General features: G+C 42.5%; 1 protein-coding gene across 1 annotated transcript in view; it reads left to right on the top strand.

Moving 5' to 3' along the window:
* ACTN2 (actinin alpha 2) overlaps nt 1-26899 on the top strand; it is a 66475-nt gene extending 39576 nt beyond the window's left edge. Inside the window, exons 8-21 of the mRNA XM_023646980.2 lie at nt 473-558; nt 1995-2087; nt 3837-4067; nt 6460-6607; nt 8436-8586; nt 11393-11501; nt 12883-13023; nt 14535-14717; nt 16997-17131; nt 17978-18157; nt 18783-18929; nt 21748-21813; nt 22939-23097; nt 24795-26899. Of these exons, the coding sequence (XP_023502748.1) occupies nt 473-558; nt 1995-2087; nt 3837-4067; nt 6460-6607; nt 8436-8586; nt 11393-11501; nt 12883-13023; nt 14535-14717; nt 16997-17131; nt 17978-18157; nt 18783-18929; nt 21748-21813; nt 22939-23097; nt 24795-24953 (1988 nt within the window). The 3' untranslated portion in view covers nt 24954-26899. The remainder of the gene's footprint in view (nt 1-472; nt 559-1994; nt 2088-3836; nt 4068-6459; nt 6608-8435; nt 8587-11392; nt 11502-12882; nt 13024-14534; nt 14718-16996; nt 17132-17977; nt 18158-18782; nt 18930-21747; nt 21814-22938; nt 23098-24794) is intronic.
* Nucleotides 26900-27695: the final 796 nt, after the last annotated feature.

The raw sequence follows: 27695 nt of genomic DNA, 5'->3' as shown, positions 1-27695 counted from the left end.
ACCAACAATTGTGAGGTTGGGGTGGGGAAGTGGCAGGAGAAATGGGGCGCTTGAGCTCTGCCAGCATTCCCAGCATCATGCATAGCAAAAAGTGGCAAAAGTGGCAGATGACCTGATATGGTCAGGAGACGAGAGGCCGTGGGCTTCATGAGTCACAAGGAAGTGATAACAGCTCTGACATGCAGCATATGGGTTCTCATATTAATGCCCTGAGTGAATTTTTAAAAGCCCATCGGGGGTGGGGGAAGAAAAAACGCCCTCAGTTTGATTACTAAAAGAGCATGCTGGTTCAAATTATTCTGTTCATGAACCGTGTCAGTGTTGTAGCGCCTTCATGAGGTTCAGGATTGTGGGCCCAGGAAACAGAGAAAAGCAATCAGTGTGAACCAATTTGTTCTTCCCTTTCTCCACCCTGGTTTCTATTCTTCATCTGTGTGTGTTTGTTTTCTGTGTTATTCTTCCCTCCCTTCAGACATTGTGAACACTCCCAAACCAGATGAAAGAGCTATCATGACATACGTTTCTTGCTTCTACCATGCTTTTGCGGGAGCGGAGCAGGTATTCAACACTTGTCCATCCGGTTGCCGTGCTGCTCTTCTGCGTCGGTTCTAGTTGTGTGTGTGTGTGCGCACGCGTGTGCGTACCTGGGTGTGTGTTCGTGTGCTTCACATCTTACCTCAGAATCTTCCTGAGTGTTTTCTAATGACCTAATATGGCACATTCCAAACTGTGAATACTTTTTTTAACAGCTTTAACTTTAGCCAGTTCCTGAAGTGTTTTTATCTCTCTCTCCTAAGACATTACTTTTATTTAAATTGTGGGAAATATTTGTGCTTTAGGAAACAACAAGCGCCATGAAAATTGAGCCGTGTTCATTGAGCACTAAAGGGGAAAGGGGAAATGTGACAAAGAGAAATGATGCCTTTCCAGTGCGCCCTTAGTCTCCTCTGCCTAGAAATTGCCTTCATGGTTCAGTGATTTGTTGTAATATCTTCATAAGACTAATCTTATTTTAATTGAAATAGTGAAAGGTAACAGTGTTAGAACCTCAAAAAATTCGCATTCCTTAAGACAAACAGCTTGAGGGGCATTGTGGGTGAATGTCCTTCAGCTTTCTCCATGCGCAGCTGTTTGTGCTTCTCGCTCCTTCACATATCGGCGCTTGGAGAATCCTGATAGACTGAGATGGACAAAGGTTATGTTATTTCTGTTATTTCTTTAAGACCAACACCAGCAAATGGTGGTAACCAGAAATAGGCCCATATTTGGGCTTTAGAGGGGAGACTTTGGGGCAGGCTGTGGGCCTGGGAGCTGATGGGCAAGTTGCTCTTCTTAATTCATCATCTGATCATGGTTCAAGGCACTTTGCCATTCCTGCCCCAAGTTCCCCCCACAAAACGATGATAGAGAATTACGTATTACCTCAGTGACTTCCCATGTAGGTGACACAAAGTCTTTAAGCAAGTTCAGCTCTGTGGAAGGATCTAGCAAGTTCTACCTGTTCCGTTCAGGAGAAGAGGCCTTCTGTGAACTCAAGCGCAATAACATATATGTTCAGGACCCAGTCACTTTTGCTTTGATTTCCAAAGGCTAATGTTATTCAGAGAGTTCTCACCCCATAGTCCTGAGGTCAGTACAGTGCTCAGGTGGACATTCAGGGACCGGAGGTTTTGGGTTCCTTGACCCGTATATTTCTGTTACTAACTTGCTTGATGTTTTACAAAGCTTGTGTTTTAGACTAACGGTATCTCCCCGTTATTCCCTACAGTATGTTCAGCCTGCCGTGTAAGTCTGTGTGAAAACTGTAAAAAAGGTGTGAAATGATTCATGGTATTAAATTGCCATACCCTCAATCTTATTCCACCCTAACCTAGAATCTGCACCATGTACAGCACGCCATCTCCCTCATTACCTCTCATGCCCCGCCACGTTCAGTTTTGTGTACATGCATCCCTGTCGACAGAGCTGTCCTGTTTACCTATTGTGTTTTACAGGCCGAGACAGCAGCTAACAGGATATGTAAGGTTCTTGCTGTGAATCAAGAGAATGAGAGGCTGATGGAAGAATATGAGAGGCTAGCAAGTGAGGTAAAGGAAACGGGTGACCTGCAGTCCTGTCCGTACCCACCCAGAGGGTGAGGCACACAGGGGGAACACAGATTGTCAGTGTTTTTTTTCTTTGCATTTTTCATCTCAGATAGAATAAAAGTAGGGAAATATACTTGACCTCAGAGGCGGTTCATCTTGTAGCAATGTGTTATTGACCCAAAGGTAATCCTGGGGGTCTTTGCAACCATCCCAAAGCATCGCGCTAGTTGGCCTGTTTTGAGAAGTAGAATATGATTCCATCCTCAGTGGACACCTCCAGGGTTGCATTCCCTTAGATGACATTCATTACTTGTTTTTTTCCTGCTTCATTGGCTACTGACATCACATAAGGTGCTCTCCATATTCAGGAGCCCTGCTCCACACAGTGGCCCAGCGTCAAAGGAACTTGCCCTGTGGGGAGACATGACTCAGCCTTGTGTGTGTATATAAATATCAAGAGGGAAATTGGGGAAGACAGAGCCCTCCGTCCAAGATATTTGAGCACGAGTTTCCATGAGGCCATTCTACAGCTCTTCAGCCAGATTCTTGGTTCGAATAGCACTTTCCATGTTGCTCTTTTTTTGTTCTTGTTATAGCATAAATAGAAACTGAGCAGTCTCATCATTGCCGCTACACTATGTTCCCCGTACGAGATACGGGCTGAGCGAGTGCCACAGCCACATCCTCTCCAGATTGACCTCAATCTCAGTGACATGTATCGGAGACCAAATAATTTTTGCTCTGAATTAATTTAGCTGACATTTGATCTGTACTGGGGAAAGTATTGGGGCACTTAGAATAAATCTTCCTAGGTAGTGGTTTATATTAATCCAGTCTAATTACACTGAGTTTATATTCTGAGTGTATATTCCCTGCTGCTTTGGGGAAATTCAGTTTGGTGGCATTGTTTAATGCCGCTGATCCACTTCAGGGTTGAAGCATGACCAGGACCGGAGGACAGACCATCCTCAGTAATTCTCTCCCTCCTTTTCTTACATGGTCCTTCGTTTATCCTCCTCAAACTCTTAGGCTATGGGTATATCACCATTTTAACTAATTTTTATTCTTATATGCTGTCATTTTCCAAGTGATCATAAGTTAAATTATTAGTGGCTTTTCAGCAGATCATTTCTGAGGCCATGGTAGTAATTATAGAGAAGGAGGTGTGTACCTCATCCTTAGGCATTCACTACCATTGTCACTTTTATCATGTGGATTTCCTTGAAAGCTAGATATTAAATTAAAATAGACTTTGGCGTTGTCAGTCCCAGATTTACAATACATTTGTCTAATAAATTCGTTAGATTTGAGCTTATTTAAAATATGAATACATTTTAAGTTAAACCCAAATCTTTGCTGATTTTATTATACAACATTCCACCACGTCAGATTTTTTTGCTTTCATTTTTTTCCATTTAAAAGCTCCATCCAGCATTTGTCTACTAATGTCTGGTCCCCGAGTTTCCTGTAAATGTCACATTTTTGTAAAATATGGCTCGTGCTGACTTCGAGTTTTTGACCTGTGTATGATATTGTTGGGGTGGTCACTGGTGGCCGTGGGTGGATACTGAAGTTTTCATTCATGCCACAGTGCGCAGACATGCCTTTCCTCCTTTTAGTCAGGAGTATTATACTTCTGTAATTTTAGGAACATTAGGTTAATGCATTCCAAATTGTTAGGTGCTGCTGCTTTTCAATAGGGGGCAGCTTGCTGGTGATTTCAGCAGTATTTTTGTGTTTTGGGAGCAGCTTTTGGAATGGATTCGTCGCACGATCCCCTGGCTAGAGAACAGGACTCCTGAGAAGACCATGCAAGCTATGCAGAAAAAGCTGGAGGACTTCCGGGATTACCGTCGGAAGCACAAGCCCCCTAAGGTGCAGGAGAAGTGCCAGCTGGAGATCAACTTCAACACCTTGCAAACCAAGCTGAGGATCAGCAACCGGCCCGCCTTCATGCCCTCCGAGGGCAAGATGGTGTCGGTGAGTAGCCCAGGCTCAGAAGCTCTCCTGGTCCCGTGGGAAGCCCTCTTTTTTCATAAAATCTTTTCTCTGATGGGCCACTGAGCAAGAGGCGTTGACTTCTTCAGTCTGTAGTTACTGAATATAATTTTGGCCCTGTAACCACTTCATTCTTGACATTTTTCTCCCCACCATCATGCAGTTCTCGACTCCTAACTGCTATAGGTGTGGTGCCTCACAAAGGGCAGGCCTCCAGTAAACACTCGGTGAGCGGCCCTCCCCATCTCCTCCTCTCCTCACCATCCGGCCTTGTCTTCTTCCCAGGTCTCAACACTCGGTGAATGGCCCTCCCATCTCCTCCACTCCTCACCACCCAGCCTTGTCTTCCCCCTAGGTCTACCAGCATCTAGATCCCATGCCCTCTGTTATCTGCTGTTACGACCTACCCATTTCACCTTCTCTACAACTTAGTCCTACATTTATCTCCCTCTCTTTGCATCATCAGTTTCTCCCTCTGTACTGAATCATTCGCATCAGCATACAGAAGTATTCTAGAATATGCCAGACAAAAATTAAAACCCTCTATGACTCCACATCTCCCTATAGTAACTGTCCTATTTCTCAGCTCCCCTTCCAGCAGAACATGCAAAGGGAGTTCTTTTTGGAACTGATTTTCAGTCCCTCACCACTCCTTTCCTTCTTTCTTTTACTCTTCAACCTCGAGTAATCTGGCTTCTACCCCCCCCCCCCCACCCCCCGGAACTGTTCTTGTCAAAGCCAACGGCATCCATGTTGACAATCCAGTTGTCACTTTTAGTTTCATACTCTCTGTAGCTTTGACCCCGTTAATCACTGCCTTCTTGAAATTCTTTCTGCTCTTGAACTTACAGTTTTTCTTCCTACCTCACCAATGAGTTCTTCTAATGCTGCTCAAAGATTTTCCTCTTCTCCCCAGCCCGGAGATGGCCAACTCCTGGGCTTGGTGCTGACCCTCTTCTCTATCTTTGCACCCTCCAGGTGGTTTCATCCAGGCCTGTGGCTTTAATGACCACCTGTAACGCCTCCCGAATTTTACATCCCCAGCTCTGACTTCTCCCCTAGTTCCAGGATCATCTGTCTGCTTGCATGTCTCAAAAGCATTCCACACCTAACATATCCAAGAGTTCTCCCACAGTGTTCTCTGTCTTAGTAAGTTCCATCACCGTCCCCTAAATGACTAAAGCCCCAAACCCAGGTGGTGTCACTGATTCTCCCTTTCTGTCATTTTCTTGTATCCAGTTCCTCAGCCAGACCCATTGGCTCTGCTTCCAGATTATATCTTAAATCTGTCCTCTCTCCACCTCCACTGCCATCAGCCTGTGACAAGCCACCATTCTCTCTCCTTCAACCCTGCAGTAACCCCTCACTGGCTCTTCTTTTTCTTTTGCCCCCTAAAATTCATTGTCCGCAAGGCAGCCACTGTCATCTTTTTAAAATACAAATCAGAGCATGTCTCCTTCCTTCTCAAAACCTTCCAGTGACTTCCCAAAATATTTAGAATAAGATTCAGATTCATTTTCCTGGCCTATAGGATCCGATGTGGTCTGACCCCCTCCCCACCCTGATGATCGCCTCTCTTGCTGGCCCACCCCTTACTCACTACACAGCTGCCCTGACTTGCTGTGGTCCTTCCCACATGCATGTGGAGCACACCCCTCTTCAGGCTGTTGACCTTGTTCCCTCAATCTGGGATGCCCCTTCCCGACTTCTTCACATAACTGACTTTTTCTGTCACTGAGCCAAATGTCTGTCCCTCGGCTCAAATGCCACCTCCTCAGAGGGGTCTTCTCTAAGTACCTTGCCTAAAGGAACCACCCCCACTGGGCTCTCAGCATCACTTGACCCTGTTTCCTTCACAGCATGGCACTCTCCAAAATGAACTTGTGTAAATACCTATTTATTGTCTTTCTCCCCCGACCATCATGAAAGCCACACAGGCAGGGAACTTCATAGGTGTTATTTCCTCTTATAGAAAAGTCTCTCTCTAGTGCCTGGCCATAGTTGACACTGGCTGGACGAGTGAGCCATCACTGAGTAAGAGTCATTTTGGATTGAGTCACTTTGAGGCTTCATCTTCTTCTAGCCAGAAAATTTAAGCCCTCTCAGCCTTTGTCCACCCCTGGAGAAGTATTTAGGTATCATCAGGTGTGTACTAGCTGATGAGAACAACTTTGTTAGCCTTAAAAGGCCCTGGGGATCATTAAGACATTTAGAAGCCAGACACTTGAATGGTTATTTTGGGTCGGGAGGGTGAGGGAAGGAAAAGAAAACAGGAAGAAAATACTGTCAAACACGTGGTGGAGGGGATTTATAGGAAAGCCCAGGAGGCCGCAGCGTGACACATTTGCCTTTGCTTGTCCTCGAACCCTCCCAGGATATCGCTGGCGCCTGGCAGAGGCTGGAGCAGGCAGAGAAGGGTTACGAGGAATGGTTGCTCAACGAGATACGGAGGCTGGAGCGCGTGGAACACCTGGCGGAGAAGTTTAGGCAGAAGGCTTCAACGCACGAGACGTGGGCTTATGGTAGGTAGACTAGACTCGGGTTGGGTGTTTGAAAAGTCAGAGTTGAGCTGTGGACAGACCCACAGCATGCAATGACTACTCATTCTGTCCCTAATGCCTGTGACCCTGTGGGCAGGTGTCCTCACCTCTCTCCACTCTGCTGTCCCAGGACTAAATTTCTTCAAGAGGTGGGCATGAAGATTTATTTTCTAATTAAGCAGATAATGTATTTTTTCACAAAATGGCACTCAAGATGCATTCTTCCCATACTTAACCAAGGCCTGGCCTCCTCCTGTCTTACCCCACTTTTTTCTATTTGATTCCACAAGTATCTGTTTATTCCCTCACTGTGGGGCAGACAGCCCTGGCCCAGATCCTCGCTTCTGCTGACAGAATGTTTACTAAATGCCACAAAGCAAAATAATTTCCCACTTAGGAAATCTGCTTGGAAAGGAAGAATGCAAGGTATTTATAGTCTATGTTTTCTGTAGTCTTAACTTCTTATTTCACTAAGATTCATCTACTTCTTTTAAGCCCTGCAAATGTACCTGTTTCCAGAGCCATGATACTAGGGTCATATTTTTTTGGCTACCTGCTGTTTGCTGAAGTAGAAGAACAAAACGTTCCCCCATCACATAATCTATTTTGAGAAAGGGCAGGGAGGTCACCCACCTCCTTTGGTTCCCTTTTGCTTTATTATTGTTTGATTGGTGATACTGCACAGCAAGATGGTTAGTACATGGGCCTGGAGCCGGACAGGTTGGGGTCCCCAGCTCTGACACTTCCCAGCTGTGTGTCTTGGACAAGTTCTTAACCTCTCATTGCCTCAGTTTCCTCTTCAAATTGGAAATAACAATGATACCTCCCTCAGCAGGTTTTGATGAAGATTTAATGAGTTCATATTTATAAAGTATTTAAATCAGTATCTGGCACATAGTAAGTGCTATGTTGTTATCATTAAATATATGAACATTTGCTTTCCATTTCTAGCTTTATAGAATTAAGTTCTTAAAGGTCATCAACCAGGGAATAAATGTGGGTCCAGATATAACCACAGCAGTTGCTTGATTTAAGAAACATTTGTAGGGAAATAGGTGGAGGTTCAGAGAGAAAAATTTCTAATATTATCAGGAAAAAAACCACAAGATACGTTTAACCACCGAAAGTAAAGCTTTCAAACAAAAATAATTGGGGTAAAGGGGCTGGCCCCGTGGCTGAGTGGTTAAGTTCGCGCGCTCCGCTGCAGGCGGCCCAGTGTTTCGTTAGTTCGAATCCTGGGCGCGGACATGGCACTGCTCATCAGACCACGCTGAGGCAGCGTCCCACGTGCCACAACTAGAAGAGCCCACAACGAAGAATACACAACTATGTACCGGGGGGCTTTGGGGAGAAAAAGGAAAAAATAAAATCTTTAAAAAAAAAAAAAAATTGGGGTAAAGGTTGAACCCGTGGGTAGGCAAATAGAGTACAAGCAGCTTATCTAACTATCCCAGGTAACTCTTGTGAGCTAATAATTACTAACTTAACTGAGCATCTCACTGGAAAATCAGGTACTTATTACTCAGGATGATGAATAATGCAGATTTATTATTTGCAATGTACTCAGCATGCTTCCCTTGTCCCTTTATGTGTAGACATGAGCTTTCAGACAGAGGGACTCGGGCATCATTAGCAGAGTAACGGCCTGAATTCCACTTGAAATACTGCCTCCGCAGCTTCAGTCCTGTCCTTCTTTTCCCCTCTTATCTTGGTTCTTTGGAATCTTAATGATTCACTGAGAACTTTGCTGGCACAGAGAAGCTGATGCGTAACATCAGAGTATTCACACTCCTTGTTACAACCTTTGCAGGCAAAGAACAGATCTTGCTGCAGAAGGATTATGAGTCGGCGTCGCTGACTGAGGTCCGGGCTCTGCTGCGGAAACATGAGGCCTTTGAGAGCGACCTGGCGGCGCACCAGGACCGGGTGGAACAGATCGCTGCCATTGCGCAGGAGCTCAAGTACGTGCTGTTTGCAGGCACAGCTGCTGACATTCAGCCGATGCCGTCCTCCCTGTGAAGCCCACGGGCTCTGGGTACAATGGAAGGATTCCATGAAGGGCTTCCCCAGAGCATTCCCAGGGAGGGGCAAGGGAGGCCTGCCCTTCCTTTCCTGTGCTAAATTTAGAGACAGCCAAGCTGGAGGACTCTGTGATGGCATTTGTCTTTCTTTTTCAAACAGATAAACTGACTTCAGCTTTGGTTCTCTGGTTGCGGTAGACTCCTTTGTCCTCCCATCCAGCAGCACCCCCAACCCCAGCACAGGCAGCTCAGCTTCCAAGAAGATGAGCAGTCCATATGGTGGCCTGGGACACAGCTCAGAAGGGCGGCCTCCTTCAGGCCTGGGTGCAGGCGATGGGACCACATGGCCCATCCAGAAATAAAAACATAACAGAAGTCACTGCCTCACCTCTGAAGGAGATGCTGTGGCCCCATTTTGCTTTATCATCAAATCAGTGCTGTTTCATTTTTATGCTTTGTATTTTATGAGAGCAGCTACCATGAGGGTGAGCCCAGGCTGCTTGAAGCCCGAGCAGGAGCCCTCAGTGCAGGTGCAGCCCCAGGCTGTGTGCCTCTGGGAGAGGGGCCTCCCCCCTGTGTTTCTAAGCATATTTAAAGACCATTGCCCCCTTGCCATAAATACAAAATTTAATGCCCTACTCTTTTCCCTCTTATAATGACTGATATATCTGCAAAATTTTTAGAGTCTGTCATATAACTTTAAAAAATAAGTAATAAATGTTTATTTTAATATGTTACATTTTAAAACTCCTATGTTCCTCACTTTTGACTAAAGCAAACTCCTTAATTAATGGATAGGGCCTATTTTAAGAGTATCCTATTTTTTAGCCTTGACCAAATAAACTCTTAATTATTTATGGTCTTCCTACCCAATTTGTACACTATATTTGTGCCCTTCATGTTATTTTATTTCTCATACTTCTTAAATGTTGAATATTTGGCTGCTCGTTAACAATTACAAATAAAATAAGAGGATGAAAAGAAACCCCAGCTATTAATGTTCTGTAGTAGCCCCCATGAGTAATTGGGAGTGGTTTTAAGTGTTGCCCATAAAATTTTAGTAATAATTTTGTGTTATTATTATTCCTGGTATTCCCAATGACTTTTTCTTCACACAGTCAAGAGAGGAACCACATACAGAATTTAAATCTGTGCTCATCTTAACGTTAGTAACATCCCTGTCCTTTTCACCTTTTCTAAAATAATAAATCAAAGTGTTTGTGTAGTTCTCAGAGTGCATAAAAAGTAGTATGCACAGTTATTCAAACCCGCACTCGTTGAAAAGCAGGTATGTGCAAAGCTATTCCATATGCATTAGAGGCAGGGGGGGAACTGTGTGCTGTAAAGATGACCACCGGGAGGTGAGCGTCGCTGTGTCCCTTGTGGATCAATAGAAGGATTCCTGGGTTTTTGTTAGTAAGTCTTTCTTCTCTTTAATATTTGCATTTTGAAGAGCCATGGCCTTTTCACTTTGTATTCAAGGCTGTGCACACTGCTGGTGTGTTTTGGTTGGTTTTGGATTTTTGACTGTAACAATAAGCACAGGAATCTTAGTCCATCTCAGTGTGGTGATGTGCGTGTGTGTGTAGAAGGCCGCTCTTAAGGACTGGACAAGATTTAACTAGGTGGTAGGGAGCTTCCTACCCACTGAAGGAACCCTCAGATAACCACCACATGCATCTCCTTTATTCAGTAACAGAAACAGTCACATTCAATAAGGACAAATTAACATTATTTAAGAGGGGGAAAAAAAACAAGTAAGAACAACCATTGCCTTAATTTAAGGTTGAAAGGAGAAATAAATTTAAGAGTCAGGGAAATGGATTTGTTAGGATAGGAGAGAATTTCCTGAAAGTTGTCTTATCTTGGACTGTTTTTGAAGGAGAGGTCTCCTGAAAATGTCTTTAAACCTCTGTGAGTTTCACTTTCATCTTAATTAAAAGGGTGGTTAAATTTTGTACAGGATTCAAAGTTTTTTTTATGGCCAGAGATACTAGGTTAACCTTTTAGTTGAGAATTTGCTTGAATGGTAAGTTCAAATTACTTCACCTCTCAAAGATCCCATTAGGATGTACGGACAGGGCTGGAGAGGAAGAGTAATTCTTTCCTAAGAAATCCTGTTGTTCTTGCTTGTCACGCTAGCCGCGTTAGACAAGTCAGAACCTCTTTGTCCAGAAGAGGAAGGACTGTTCTCCCAGGCTCTGCAAGTCCTTCCAGTGCTAGACACGGCCACAGCGCCCCTTCCGGACGTGACGCTCCACCCAGCCGTGAGGCCCAGTGCCCTTCAACAGGAGCCAAGGACACAATGGGGTGCAAGCTGATACCTCCCTCCCCCTTGACTCATTTGATGTCCTAGTCACTGTGGCTTCAGCGCAGCCCACAGGACTGTCCTCTAGGTCAGATAGTTGGCTTCATTTACAGGTACATTGCCACTTAAAAATAATGCTGTCTGGGGGCCTGGCCAAGAAAACGATGAGGGGAGTTAAATAAAGTTAGCCTGAGGCACTGAGAAGACACTGTGTCTCTGTTTAGAAATCCGTGGACCAGCAAATGTTTTATTAATTTTTCTTATAATCAGAGAATTTCAATCATATTTGCAATGTTGACCATTAGCGAAACCCTGAAATACGCCACCAATTCTCTATCAGATCTTTTTTTAAAGAAAAATTATCTGTTTATTTTGAGCTCATGTCCATTCTTCCTCATATCACCTGGGAAAGTTAATCTCTATTTTCGCCTCTAATAGCGAATTGGACTATCATGATGCTGTGAATGTCAACGATCGGTGCCAGAAGATTTGTGACCAGTGGGACAGATTGGGAACACTTACTCAGAAGAGGAGAGAGGCCCTGGAGGTGAAGTCTTCAGCCACCTGTTGACATGAAATCTTTTAATAGAGGCTCTTTAATTAAGTCACTGTTATTAATTTTCTGAGTTTTTTCTGTGACATTATATGTATAAAACAAAACAGACTGTCTAGTCAAAGCAGTCTCTCAAGAGAATACGAAAAGTAGAAGAAAGAGGGAAATGGAAAGTTGGTAGCTTTGTACTATGATTTATCCATACAGCAGTGAAGCGTACTTTCAAATTTAAAAAAATCAGGGGCAATGAGATTATGGTGTAAACCATTTTGTATCAAGTAGTAGTTACAGTGAATTTCCAGAAGCCCTTATATAAAAATAAATAGAGCTGTGACTGAGTCAGGAAATCAGGAAGTACTTCACTTAAGATGTGCAAAGGGAAAATGGCCACAAATATTGAAATAAGGAAAAATTGGTATGAAACAGAATCAGGATGAATTTGGCCTTATCCAAGTAGAAGGATTAGCTAAACAGCAGTAAGTGACTGGTATTTAACTGTCACTAATTATCTTTCACCATGGAAGTCTCAGACAATGTGGAAGAAAGAATCCCTTGCCAGTTTTCTGAGTCTTTTCATCCTGACGCTGATGAAACTTTTAAAATACATGTTATCAGGCTTCCAGGATGCCAGCTGACCCTTCCATATCCATCTAAAGAAGGGAAGATTGAGAGAGAGGAAGGACCAGGCATGTAACATAGACAGCTCAAATATTTTAGAACGGGAGAGAAAAAAGAATCTACTTATGGAAGACGTCTAGATACAGGATGCTCTGTTCCGCATCATCTCTGCCATATGAAAAGCATAGTATCCTCTGTGGCTTGAGGCCCTGCACTTTCATAGGCCCAGAAAGGCAACGAGAGCTCTGTGTTAAATCCTGAATGAGGATTTGGGAACATTCAGCTGTAGCTCCTCTGTCTTCACTAGGTGGGTGACTTTTCGGAAAGGCACCCATCTGCTCTACACGATGTTGACTAAAATGAGGAGGATGCCCTGAATTTTCTGTTATCCAGTGTGGTTAGGGAATCAGATCCTCTAGCTTATAAAGTACTGCTTTAGTGGAAAGCAAGTTACTATAGATCCTATGTGGATTCTGAAGTTTTAAAAAAAGTAGCATGTAATAGAGTACCTAACATACTATTAAATCAAGGCTACTGTAGATGTTATTAAATTCTCCTTTGATTCAGAAGGCACTTCAGGGCTCAACCTAATCGTTTGAACATTGGTTAGTCTTTTGTGTACACGTGCCCGTGGTGGCAGCATTGTGCTTAACAAAATGCCAGCTGATAGTGTATTGCTCTGGAATGCATATTTACATTTTCAGATACTTTTTTATTATTTCATTTATGGTAACACTTCCTTCTATTTAATCTTCAGAGAACTGAGAAATTGCTAGAAACCATTGATCAGCTTCACCTGGAGTTTGCCAAGAGGGCTGCTCCTTTTAACAACTGGATGGAAGGGGCCATGGAGGACCTGCAAGACATGTTTATTGTCCACAGCATTGAGGAGATCCAGGTAACTGAGCCCCTCCTCTGTGCTCTTACTGTGCTGGAAATGAGTCGTAATTTTTAAAACTTAGCGGTTTTTTGGTTCTGTTTCACTTTTTTCCTAGGAAAAATGTGGCTACTAAACCCAAATTACCCTTTGACCTTTAGCTTAAAAATGTGAATACTGCTCTTTGCTGCAACTAAATGAACAGTAATCTGATAATGGTGAATACATTTAAAAGGGTTCGTTCTTTTAAAAAGAATGTGGAATTATTGAGCAAAAAGTAGACATATATGCTCTTGTAGTTGTTCACGGAAAGTTATGAGTTAACTGCTTTGCAAATGTGTGCATATTACTGTTTATTAAGATCGACAGAGTTTTACCAGATCATAAAGCATAAGAAACCATAAATCAGCACTTCTGCCTCCCAAAAGCCAAAATGTTCTGCTTCTGATTTCTTCTGGAACTTTCAAGTTGTAAACAAGACTTTTAAGACATCATCTTAGAGAGGAGAGTTACTCTCCAATAGCCAAGACCCAATTTATCTAGAGACCATTGTACAGTGAATTTGATGTGTAATAGAATATAAAGAGAAAATACTTTTTAATTATTTTTTCAGTAAAATAGGTCATCAAAAAGAATCCAAATATAAAGGAAATACTGAAAGTTGGGATTTGAACCCACATCTCCCTGCCAAGGAGTATTCTAGAAGGGTTTGCATCTGGATGTAAGGGGAAAGAAATTACTTTGTTGAACATTGCATTTGTTTTCTGAAAGACACTGTGATGGTGTTTCTTGCATGTGCTCTTCAGCAAAGGTTAGCAACCTAAAATCGTTTATTTTTGGAATAAGTGAGATTTCTAAGTATGCCTTGGAAGCCAATCTTGATGTGGGAAGTCGTTTGTTTAGTGAAAGTTGTGCTGGCAGCTGATCCTTTGTAGCACTTAATAACATTAGCTTCCCACTGGAAGGTGGTCCACGTGCCCCTATGTACAGCTGAATGGAAGGGGCTGCTGTCTTCTGCGTTAGGGTCAAAGGATGGGTTTGATAAATGAGGTTCTATAAAGCCGTAGGGTAAAGAGTTGGTTTCTGTGGCCTTTCCTTTTTGAGGACTAGGGAGGTACTTCCTGGTGGTCTTTAGGTATCAAGGCAGCAAATGTTAGGTTCTAACATTTGGACTACAAAGGTGAAACTGGTCATTGGAAAGGGCAGGTAAATTAAATTCTGTTTCTCAGTGGAGAGGAAGACCTAAACAGTAGCTGAGGATCAAAAATAATGAAAAAAAGAAAATAATTACTTTTTTGAAGACTTTGGATTAATAGCCCTCAATTAAATAGTCATCATGATATCTTTTTCTCCGTTTTCAAGGAACTTGACTTTTGGGCACCAAGTAGCTTTTCTAAAACATCCAGAATTTGTTTTTCTCCAGAGACTCCTGCAGTTATAAAGGCCTTAGCACATGTGCAGAAGGGAACATCGAAGCCTATAAAGTTCACCCTAAAGTAAGATGGACTTTTCTCTACTTGTGTCTCTGGTAGAGTTTGATCACTGCCCACGAGCAGTTCAAAGCGACGCTGCCGGAGGCGGACGGCGAGCGGCAGTCCATCATGGCCATCCAGAACGAGGTGGAGAAGGTGATTCAGAGCTACAACATCAGAATCAGCTCGAGCAATCCCTACAGCACTGTCACCATGGATGAACTTCGGACCAAGTGGGACAAGGTGGGTGGCTGAGGACTGATGTGGGATGAGGGCGGCATTCTTCAAGCCGAGGTTGAGGGAAGATGTAAGAATTTAGAATTAGAATTAGAGTGGGGAATTATTAGACTACCTGATTTTGCATCATGATCAGGGTTTTCATTCACCTGATGTTTTACAGGTGTGTTAAAAGATAAACTGAGGCATATTAAAACTTTTAAGAGTTTATTTGAGCAAAAATGGATTGGAATTGGGCAGCATCTAATCTAGCAAAAAGAAAGGAGCTCTGAGGCGTGCTACAAGATGAAGGATTTTTATAGCCAGAAGGGAATAGGAACAAGGGTCGGTTATTGCAACGTTCTTTTCCTTTATGGGGTGGAGGAGTCTATCAGGCGGATTACCTCACTAGTGCTAATCAGGCAATTCCTGATTGACTGGTTTAAGATTCCATTTCTGGGAGAGCTGGAATTGTAATTAAGTCTGCTTGGTTTGGTGATGTGGGGCTTAGCATAAGTGACTCCATTTTGGGACTGTTGTCTTGTTTTTAACAGATGAAACACGTTAAACTCTTAAATGCCACTCACCAGCTTCTGTGATTCGTAAGGAAAGAAGGTAGAAATGATTTTCCTTAAGGAAAATATTCTAAATGTTGGCAAAACCAGTACAGATTATGAAACTAATACCATAAAGCAAACTATTTTTAAAACCCCAACTGAAAATTTGGTGGAATCAGCTTGCCTATACTACTTCATTAAAGGATTTTTAGAATATGGGATAGATGTGTGGGGATTTTAAATACAGAAAAATTGCTTAGAAAACTATCTGGGGAACTGAAGTATTGCTAACGTGCTGCCTTTTACATTTTGGGCAAGTGTCCACAGATTTAATTATCATCAAAACGGGATCATTCGAGCCTTTTTGTCTCATTCTTAAAAAAGTTTATTTTCATGGTTTAGATTATAACACAGTCAGCTCCATATGCTACCACATAGTCTTTAGGACCATGTCCACCATGGGGATTTGAGGTGGCTTGCCGTAAAAACACACATGCAGTAATTGTTTAGTTATAAACAATGCAAAAAGGGAGAAAAAACAGGTGTGGGAAGGAAAGTGTCCATCTGACGGGCAGTAGTTAGTTACTGCATTTAAGCCTTATATTTAGCTCTGGTCTTCTGATGGCCGAAGGGAAAAGGGAAACACATTGAGGTAAGTGATTTCCTTGGGGAAAAAAGGGAAATACATCATTTCTTAAAGTGAGACAAACTTTTCTCCAAACACAAGCTATAAGGCAAACTGGCCAGGTGGATTTCTATAAAAGGAACATTGAATAATAATGTCTTTAGCAGCAGTTTTGCAGAAGACACAGAAAAGACTTCTGAAGTAGCTCTTTTGTGTGTTGATTCAAAGAGAACTGAGGCATGGCGGTAAAGTGTCAGTTACAGGGTACTGGGAAACATGTAGGCCAGGCGCAGTATGTCCCTGTGGGCCAACAGTACATGGAGACTGAGCGCATGAGCCTCGCCGGGGTTCTTCACTTTTTTGTGTCTTGGACCCACTGGCAGTCTGAGGAAGCCAGTGGATCCCTTCTGATAATAATATTTGTAAACTCATAACAAATCCTTAAAGTTACAAAGGAAACAAATTATGTTAAATATAATTATTAAAATATTTTTTTAAATTGGGCTATAATAATGTATATGCTTCTTTACTAACACATTTAAAACCAAGATGTAACCGCAGGTCTAATAATTTTGGAATAATCGTGGTGAGTGTACATGCTATTTCGAGAGGCAGGCAGTAACTAATGTTATATGAGAATGTCTGTGGTTTCTATTGTGAGTCACAGTACTGCTAAATACTACTGTGGATTTGCTCCCCACATTCATAATTGAAGGAAATGCTAACTTTCAATTAGAGATAGTGAAAATAAAGATATCATTTTCCTTCATTAAAGTTCACAAATCCTCTGCACTCTGGGCCTCCATGGCGTTAGTGCTCAGCCAAGAGTCCCTTGCTGGAGGAACAGTCAGAGTCCCTAATGCGGACTTCGTCTCCCAGCAGGCACTCGGTGGCACTGGGTGGCAGTCAAGGCTAGAATGAGCTCTCCCTTTGGTCCCTAGAGTAGGGTCTCCCACTCCCTTTCCTCTCCCTACCTCCTCTTCCCCTCCCTCGACTTCCCCTGCCTCCCTTCCCTCTGCCCCTCCATTCTCACCCCCGTCCTTTCGACTATTATGTTATCTTTTGGTCACTCCTATCTGGACCAGAGCTGGCCTCTAACTCCTGTTGCCCTTGGGCCCCAACAGGTGAAGCAGCTCGTGCCCATCCGGGATCAGTCCCTGCAGGAGGAGCTGGCCCGCCAGCATGCCAATGAGCGCCTGCGGCGCCAGTTTGCCGCACAGGCCAATGCCGTCGGGCCCTGGATCCAGAACAAGATGGAGGTAGGTTGGCACTCTTCAGAGAGCTTTTCACAAGCTTGAAGTTAGACCCTGAGCTGACACAACTCCACGCCTCTTCTCTGCCTTCTGGTCGCTCCACTCAGCGCTGGGAGAACACCAGTCCGTGTCACTCTGGGCTTCACTCTTTGAGGCTGTTCTTGCTGCCATCTGTTTATTTTGTCGTTAACAATGACAATGGCCTCTTTCTCAGTTTCTAGCCTCTACAGGACCTGGACTTTAAACCATCCATCCCTAAAGAGGACTTGTGAAGTATCACAAAACTTTGGATCTTCAGAGCATTTCAGGAAAAGTGATCTTTGATTGACACCGATTTCTGGGTTCATTTTATCACCAAGAACAGCCAAGAGACATTCATTGGCCCACTTACTTTTCTCCCAACCTTCCTTTTGGTGCTAAAATGTTAACTTTTCTTTAAAGGGGAGAACATCTAAAAATATAATAAATTCTTTTGACCCCAGTGGTCTTAAATCTGCCCGGCAGCCCACTTGTCCAGCACATCCCCAGCCTTCCCCCGAACAGGGCAGCTCCAGCTGAGGGAGCCTTCCACCTTCACTGGCAGAAGGCTGAGTTGACTCATTTCTTACCCCTCTTGCTTTACTGTTTTGGATCTTGGTTGATTTTCTTTTCCATCCTCTAGATGGACTAGAACCAGAGCTGGTTTCATTCGGTGGTACTGCCTGTTTCCCACTTCATCTGAGAAAATCAAGTGCTGTTGGCTGCTGCCTAATGCTGGCATAGCATCTGACACAGGATTGGGAGGGATGACTCCACAGTTAACCTTAGAGGCCGACTCACCGTGTTTTCTTGCCCTGTTCTTACCTCTATCAGGAAATTGCCCGGAGCTCCATCCAGATCACAGGAGCCCTGGAAGACCAGATGAATCAGCTGAAGCAGTATGAGCACAACATCATTAACTACAAGAACAACATCGACAAGCTGGAGGGCGATCATCAGCTCATCCAGGAGGCCCTGGTCTTTGACAACAAGCACACTAATTACACCATGGAGGTACGGCAGCCAGACAGGCCTGGGTGCTGCTCTTTCTAATTGTGACCGTTTCACCTTCTTAGGGGGTTATCTTCCCACACTTGTCTCTGTTTGTTATTATTAAGATCTACAAGTATGAAAGTTATGGATCTTTAAGCCTTTCCTGTCACTATATGTGAAAAAGCACTGGAATTATATTGAGCACTATATAATTGTTAGTCAGCAGCAGCGTTATTATCATGGCAGTGAATTCGTTGCACTGCTTCAGAGAGAGCACCAGAAATTAGACTGTTACATTTCTACCAGTTTGGCCCAATTTGATCTCCCTGGGAGCCAGCGGGCATAATCCAGGGGCCCATCCCGCTACTTGGTAAATGGAAAGATACTTCTAGTGACAAATAGAGTCTACATTGTATATTTTATTTACAGGGTGCCAGTTGTCACTGTTAGAACCCTGTCTCACTTCTGAGTACTTCCCATGACAGAATCTTACAAAAGTGGAAAAGTAGAATAAAAAAGGATAGGGAAGTCTATAGTAAGCCCTATTTATCTCCCTTTGGGTTGGCTCTCCTGTTATGAAAATGAGGAGGCAAGATTGACATGCTGAAAAAACCTAGAGCTGATCATTTCATTTTCTCCTCGGTAGCACATTCGTGTGGGGTGGGAGTTGCTGCTGACAACCATCGCCAGAACCATCAATGAAGTGGAGACCCAGATCCTGACGAGGGATGCAAAGGGCATCACCCAGGAGCAGATGAATGAGTTCAGAGCCTCCTTCAACCACTTTGACAGGGTACCGCACTCCCTCTAGTTATTTGAAAAGCAATACTGGGGACATTAAAAAATGTATTTGAAATAATATCCATGCTATTAGTTTAAGTCTTGATGACCTATAAAGGTTACAGGTAAAGAGGATGATTAATGCCAAAGGGAATTAGCCACCAAAGTGAAGTGTGCCAAGCTCTCCTGTTGCTCAAGGTGACACGAAGCCTAGGATTGTGTGCTGTTTTATGCAGATCACTTAATGACTGCCTTTGTAGTTGATAGCAAAGCTAGATTTGTTCTAAGTAAAAATGTTTCCTTAGCAAAACGTGGTTGTTGGATTTAGATCATTTTCTAAAGACTAAGATACAAAACTCTGATGTACTTTTCCTAAGTAACTGTTTAGGTAAAGCTCCTGATGAAAATTTAACTTACTCTTTCAACATATAAAACTTAATTTTCTTTTTTAATTGATAAAATAGACTCATGGAATGTTTTAAGAAAAATGCACCACTATGAAAATGTTTCATAGTAAAGGCATATAAAAAGTTAAGTGCTGCTTTTAAAATATTATCTAGTATTTTGATTTGAATAATATTGAGTAAAACCAATTCTTTATAAGAAAATTCCCAGTTTGCTTATCATATGGCCAAAAGTGAATTTTAAGGCGATGTTCCATTTGTTAAAGATCCCTATAAAAGGATATTCCATTACTTTGAACAGCAGCCTGTTTATAACTTACAAATATCAATAAATGGTTCTTTAAATGCCACTGGGCTAGGCCAGCCAGATTTGGGCCTATTAAAGAGTTCAGACAGTGGACTTCTGATCAGGGAGCTCAAATATAAGTAAAGAATTAAACACAGAGATGGATATTGAAGTTAGCATAGTTTCAGCCAACTTTATTGCGCAGAAACATGCTATAATACTGACCTGACTTCATTCATTGAAGTTCAAGTCATTTTTCTCCCGTGGAGGAAAATAATTGATCATTGTCTTGTACAAATCCATCTGGGCTTGTTGGAGGTCATCTCTCACTCATTTGGGCCACTTCAAAGGAAAAAAAGCACATTTATTTGAATCCAAGATCATGAGACTGTCTTTTGCAACAAAAGTCCAAAGGAGGGCAGTGCAGAGCCTGCCAAGTTTAAAAGTTTGCTTGAATTAAATATTAAGGATTATACGTCTTGGGGGGAAACGAAGTTTGCTCAGAGTAGTAAGGAGAGGTGTCAAGGATGCAGATCCATTTCGCTTCGTGTTCTATTAAATAGCAAAGACAGGAATGGCAGGGGGCACAGAGGATGTGATCTGAGGGATTCTTACTGAAGCTTTAGAGCATCGGTGTAAGAGGATCGGAGCTGGCTTCAGAAAGATGTGCCTGGCAGCCATGAGTGTGATGGACTGCAGGGTTGGGGGAGAGGAGAGAAAGTGAGTGGAGGGTCAGACTGGAGCCTCTTGGAGAAGGAGGAGGAACGTGAACCCCTGGGCTGAGGGATAGGAGTGTGGGAGTGAAGAAAAGAGGACAGAGCTGGGATTAATTGAGACAGAAATCTGACGGCACTTAACAACAGCATCTGGGGGCTAAGGGAGAGGGAAAGATTAAAAGTGACATGGCGATTCCAAGCCTTGAGAACACGCGAGAAGGAGTGCTGTTGAAGTGGACGAGCCTTGGCGGCGGAGAGGTCCCCTGGGCAGCTGGGAATCCAGGTCTCGAGTTTAGGGCTGAAACTTGTGGAAGTCACCACATAATGGTCTTTTCTGGGAAGAGAGAGTCTGGAGAGTAGAAGAGAGAGGGGCCCCTATCGTAGGGAATCAGCTACATTTAAAGGCGGCAGAAGAGCCGGAGAAGGAACTCTAAGAGAAGTCAGTGAAGAAGAAAGAGTGGGAAGGATGGCTTTCGAGACTGTGGCTGTGAGGGCGGGGGTGGTGACTGAGGGCTCAGCACACAGGTGTGAGTACAGACACACACAGTTTCGCTTCATAGAAAAAAGAACTTCTGATGTTAACTTTTGGGACTGGCCCTTTCATGGGCTAATGAAAACAGGAGAAAATTAACCTTCTATTTAATACTTAGCTTGGCCAATAAAAAAAGTGAATTCTTACCTTTAAATTGATATTGATGCTTGAAGCCTAGCTGTCCTCTCAAAACCCTCAAGAAAATCTTCAGCACAGCCGTGCACTTCCTGTCACATCCAGGGCTTGGCATTGAAACCTCTGTTTCAGTAGAGTTTGGGTCGCTCCTTGTCCTGCCCTGGCCTTTCCTCAGCTGTGAAAGCTGTTGTCCACTTGCGGCTTCTTGCACACTGCTCTGTGTAGATCCTCAGTGGATTTTCAGGGGAGGCTGAGCTTGCTACCCGGAGGGGCCACTCTATTCTGGCCGAGGGCTCGAGAGTGGTTGTAGGGTGACGTTCCAGTTGTTGGAGTTCTAGGAATGCTGTAGTCTTTGGGGGAGTTTTACAAATGCAGACTCCCCAGGGCCATGAGAGCATCATAATTTCTCAGAACACTTACAACATGCTCTGTCATCAGTGGTGGCAGTAGTTAGCTCCTGACTAGGTCATTTTCGATGACTCCAGGTAGTTCCTTCTGCTGCTTTCTTGAATGTGTGGTCTCCTTTCATTTTTGTCTGATGTTTACCGTCCCTTCCACCTTTTTCTTTTTTAAGAAATTATTTTGTAACATCCCTCTGTTGGCTCCGTCCTTCCTATAAGTCAGTGGTGACCTTTATAATCTCCTTGGCAGAGCTCAAAGTGGCCTTTTCTCTTCTTAGATCTTGTTCACTTGGTCGAGTGGAGTTGCTTATTTCGCCTCTAATTTGTGCCTTCTCTGTTCTTTCTCTTTGGCGGCAGAGGAAGAATGGCCTGATGGACCACGAGGATTTCAGAGCCTGCTTGATTTCCATGGGCTATGATTTGGTAAGACAGAGGTTAAAATTCTACTAAGATCTGATATTTTATTGAGTTTGGATTTATATTATGGGAGATGGCTGGCTTAAAGTATGGTGGCCCATTTGAGATTGGTTCATTTTCATTATATAGGATAATATTTTTGAAACTTTGCCTGCTACTATATAAAAAGAATTTCACAGAGCCAGAACATATATTTTTATTCAGTAACTGATCAGATTTTTTCTAATGAAGGGTGAGAACATAAACGTTCCTGATGATTTTTTAACAGCTCTATTGAAATAGAATTCACATACCATACACTTCACTCATTTAAAATGTACACTTCAATGCCTTTTAGTATCCTGAGGATTTTTTTTTTTTTGAGGAAGATTAGCCCTGAGCTAACTGCTGCCAATCCTCCTCTTTTTGCTAAGGAAGGCTGGCCCTGAGCTAACATCCGTGCCCATCTTCCTCTACTTTATATGTGGGACGCCTACCACGGCATGGCGTGCCAAGCGGTGCCATGTCTGCACCCGGGATCCGAACCAGCAAACCCTGGGCCACCGAAGTGGAACGTGCGCACTTAACCACTGCACCACTGGGCCGCCCCCAACCTGAGGATTTTTAAAGTTCTTTTTCCTCTAAGATTTTAGAATATAAAAAAGTTTTAGTAATAAATCAGCGAAGAAAATCTTAGATTTCCCTGTGGGCTGTGAGAGTACCCGTATGCCCTCCCTTCTCTGTTACCCCTTAATGTGTATTTTGAACAGGTGCTTTGATTCCTCCCGGACCTTTGAAATAAAAATCACCAGCACCATTTTCTGAACTGCCTTCTCTTTAGCAATGTTACTGTTCTCAGTTGTAGTCTGAGAAAAGGCCCAACTCTCTCTCTTTGAATTCCTCTTCCATAATTATGATAAGGCCTGAAGGCAACATGGGTCATAGGAAGGAATTCTGACATTTAGGAGCTTCTGGGAACTTTTAAGGTCATTCAGTGGCAGTAAACAAGTCACCCATAAGGAGATCTGCCCAAAATTGAGGGGAAACACAGGGAATATTTATTTCAAAGAGGAACTTGTATGTCAATAGGTAAAAGCAGAATGGCCCTGTTGAGAGTTGTGTACCGTTGCAGTAAATGTTTCTTCGCCTCAGGGTGAAGCCGAATTTGCCCGCATCATGACCCTGGTGGATCCCAACGGACAGGGCACGGTCACCTTCCAATCCTTCATTGACTTCATGACTAGAGAGACGGCCGACACTGACACCGCCGAGCAGGTCATCGCCTCCTTCCGAATCCTGGCTTCTGATAAGGTCTGTACTGACAGGTTTTCCTCTGCTTTTGCAATAGTCCACTGCATTATTCAAATAAAAGAAGAAAGTGTTGCAAGTAAAAACCATTTTGATACTAGTGCATTTTGCACCACATCAGCATTGAATTCAGAAAGCAGCATGTAAACATAACAACAGTGTACCCAGAACAGAGAAAACACAGGCGTTCTGTTCCTGGCATTTGTGCTTGGGCCTCACAGTGAGTTTTATAGAAGGAACCAAGAGTATGTATTTTTAGAATTTTTTGTGCGTTCTACTCGTTCAACCCCATTTTACATTCTGGTTTGGTAGATAGGACTCAGAAAGAAGAAACCATGCACTTCAGATATTGTGGAACTTGGAACCTTCTCTAGGTTCAATGACCTTGACGTTGCGCCCAGACTGGAGCAAAGTTAAATATAGCCATTCAGTCATTCCAAAAATTGGCAAGCTTTTCATTACATGTAGCCTAGAAATTAAGTAGGAGTTTAATTGCAAGTTCAGAATTTTTGAATTGCATTCCCCAAACAATAAAAATGTCTCAGTATCTATAAATTCAATTTCGGACATGATTCTTTTACCCCATGTTCTAGCTGAGAGGGAAAAGGTTTAGCACAAACCCCATCTGCTAAAACACATCAGCAGGGCCATGTTTATTACATTAAAATATCCGACAAGATAAAGTATCTTAGAAACAATAAGAAGTCTGTTTTAACATGAATCTTTTATCATGGGGATGCGGGTGCAGGGGAGAGAGCCCATCTGATGTAGGAGGTCGTAAACCCGGCTCATCTAAGCCCTGCAAAAAACCCTACTGTGAAGGACAATATGATATTTGCTATTTATTTATTTTGACTCTTACCAGCCAGTCTGTTTCACCAGAATTATCCTATTTCCTGTTGGACATTTGATATTTAAAAAAAAAAGACATTGTTAAGCATCTGTTTTATTTTGTTTTAGAAGAGGTTTTCTCTAGTGGCAGCATGTTTCTGGTTTTTTAATAAACTCATTAGGAAAATGGCTCCATTTTCTTTTTTTTTTTTTTGTGAGGAAGATTCACCCTGAGCTAACATCTGTTGCCAGTTCTCCTCTTTTTTCTTGAGGAAGATAAGCCCTGAGCTAACATCTGTGCCAGTCTTCCTCTACTTTGTATGTGGGACTCCTCCAGAGCGTGGCAGATGAGTGGAGTAGGTCCGCACCTGGGATCCGAACCTGCAAACCCCAGGCCACCGAAGCAGAGCACACAGAACTTTAGCCACAGGGCCGGCCCCTCCATTTTCTAAAAGAACATACCACATACATTAAAAAAAGAAAAAACATTGATTATGTTAAGTTAAATATCCCTATGTTCTCATCAGTGTATGATGTAAACCATATCTTTATCTTTCTGGTATGAAATTCAGATCACAGTATTTGTCACTTGCATTATGGCTCAATCTGAGAAATATTGATGATATTGCTCTCTTTGCCTTTTTAAAGCATATTAAGTACCCTGTGGGCCAAAAGATGAATCACTTTGCAGATACGCTCTTACGAGTAAAATTCAGCCTTTCGTTGGTTGTCTAGTACTGTGCCCATTAGACTCCCTGCCTTTAATCCTTTTTTCAATTAAACAAACGCAAGCAATATGTAAGTATTAAAACCATTTCTATTCCAGTGTTCTGTGATTGACTTTGTAAACACTTGTGTATTTTTTTCAGCCGTACATCCTCGCGGAGGAGCTGCGTCGAGAGCTGCCCCCAGACCAGGCCCAGTACTGCATCAAGAGGATGCCCGCCTACTCGGGCCCGGGCAGCGTGCCTGGCGCCCTGGATTACACGGCGTTCTCCTCCGCGCTGTACGGAGAGAGCGATCTGTGATGCTGAGCTTCTGTAATCGTTGATCCCATCAGAACGCAATAAAAGCTGAAGTCACAGGTTGTTTCTTGGAAACTTTGACAAGCTTTATTAAGTTAAGAGAGAGAGAAAATTTTTTGTAGCTCAGTAATTGCGGCAATGTAACATGGCTGAAACTAAATTTCTACAGTGTATGACATAGTGTGCTTCATGAATAGGTTACTTTATTTCTGAATTTTTAGCTACATACAAGGAGATATCAGATTTTTTGTTTGTTCTTTGATAAAACAAAGCAAATTACTTGAGTACTATGAAATTAGGAGGATCTGGGGATGGAAGCAAAGTAAAAAATGGGAAATTCCAAAATACCCAAAATTTGAGACCAGGGGGAAGAAAATGAAAAATTTGGTAAATGTTTGATATTTTAAAAAATATTCTTCATATCTAATATGCTTATGCGATTATCCCTAGGGGAATATATTTGGGATATTAGTGTTTTACTTTGTTGCCTATCCAAAGATTAGCTTTATTTAAGTATAAATAGTACTGTCGTCTCTTTAGTTGAATGGAATAGTGTGAGGTGGAACTTCCGGCGACTAGAAACAGACTGCCCAAAAGATCTGTAGTACTTAAAAATTTTAAAATAGAGATTATAGTCAGCTCTTCATTATTTCGGACTACGTAGTCCAGTTAGTGGGTTTCACTGCCTTACTTATCCTCCAAAGTAGGGACCTCAGGAAACACAGAAATCAGTGTAGTTGCCAGAGAGGAAGATGAATGCACTAGGTAAAATGAGTTTTTTAGGATTATTTATTGATTCGAGGCTCCTGGGCTTTTTCTAGAGATTGTTAGTACAGGTTCTCAAGAGATGACCAGAGAGAAGTGCTCTGTTTTTAAATAAACAATTGTCTGTAGTAATAGTTCCTAGCAGGGGACAAGTCAGAAACCAGTGCCCTTACAGCTCTCCAGGCAGACCTTCTCCTTTCTGCCTTTAGTTTTATGACCTGGTAAGGAGAAGGAGTTTATAGGAATGGCCTAATTCTCAACAACAGTAGAGGTAACTTCCTTCACTGCAGAACCTTCATGTATTTTGGGGTGAATTCATTTTGGGTGGTAGGAGTTACTAGATGTTTTTGCTAGCACATAGTGTGTGTTCATTGGCTTTGGTGGGATGGTGCATCCTAACGAGTTCTCAGTCTGGCTCGTTGCATCTGAAGCCCCATTACAGAGGGCACCACATGAGCTCCCAGCCTCGTCTTGATCTCAGCAATGTCCATTCACTTTTCAGCTTGTGCTACCGTCTATGGTAACTCCCCCCTCTGTTTTTCCATCTTGTTGACAGCTTGTAGAGAATAAAGCAGGAATTGTTTTATATCTGAGTCCTTAAGGATCAGGAAATGAATTATAAGCAAACAAAAACAGCTGCAAACAGCACATAAGTGTTAGTAGAAAAGTAGTAATGTGCCTATTACCTATGGTCTGTTGCTTCAGATTTTTATAGCTTTCCACCAACAGCTGGAAATGTGATATTTTCCATTCACAACTGTCTGGTAACTTAATACTTTTACTACATTGGCCCATTTAGAACCGTCAACCTTTATAAATTTTATTTAATTTCCTTCATGTTATTAAGTAGTCGGTAGTTTGCAAATTCCTGAAATATCTGATTCCTTGAGCTTAATGCCAAACGCTTTTGGGGTGATGTTTAGATGAACTCTGACTCCTTATTTTATTTCAAGTAGGTGCTATATTCCAGCCATAAACATTAAGGAAAAACTGGGAAGTTATTCTGCCTTTGAGGCTACTCGGGGGAACTGTGGTGTTTTAGGATGGGTATAGTTAGCTCATCTACCTAAAATTTTAATTTCTTTGTAACATTCAGGCAAGAGAATGGATCAGTGCTATCTGCTAATAAATGAAGAAAGGAAATAAACCCTGAAAAATACTTAATAAACATATTTATACTCTCATTTTAGAAGTTATTTTTATTTCTGAAGCTGAATTATCAATTAAAATTAATTTGTAAAAGAAGAAGAATGCCTGTTTTTTCCTCTTTCAAAGGATAACCAGTTTATTTGGTTAACCACAAACTTCCTCACTGAAAATTTCCATCATATGTAAAAACTCTCATTTGAGTTATTATTTGCCTCCCTTAAAGAATTAAAGACTGGCTTGTTGGGTGGAGGGTAAATGTGAGATGGAGAACTCAGGTGGACCCAATTAGAAGTGAGAGATGAATGGATCAGGAAACTAAATGGATTAGGAAGGAATCAGAATCCCCAGTAAGTGTTTTCAAAATGTATGCATAACCAGCCCTAAGGCCAGAGTTTCAAGTTGTGAAGGTCTGGGTTAAGACCTTGACATCTTTATGCCGGACAGAGAAAGACAAACACTGCCTGATTTCACTCATATGTGGAAGATAAACACATGGATGAAGTGAATAGTGGTTACCCGAGGGGAAGGGGTGGGGGAGTGGACATAAGGGATAAAGGGGCACGTATATATGGTGACGGATGAAAATTAGACTAATGGTGGTGAGCACGATGCAGTCTCTACAGAAACTGATAAGTAATAATGTACACCTGAAACTACACAATGTTATAAACCAACAAGACCTCAATAAAATAATTGAAAAAACAAAAGGACTTGGACATTTGTATTTTTTTAAAAAGCTCCATGGAGGAGTCACCTAACCCTCAGTTGAAAACCCCTGGATTGGAGATAAAGGAAAGGGTCAGTAGTAATCACAAGTCTAGAATAATTAGA

This window comes from Equus caballus, chromosome 1 (assembly GCF_041296265.1).
Source record: "Equus caballus isolate H_3958 breed thoroughbred chromosome 1, TB-T2T, whole genome shotgun sequence".
Lineage (NCBI taxonomy): Eukaryota > Metazoa > Chordata > Mammalia > Perissodactyla > Equidae > Equus > Equus caballus.
Note: the sequence above shows the minus strand (reverse complement) of the source record. Positions and strands in the feature narration are given on the sequence as shown.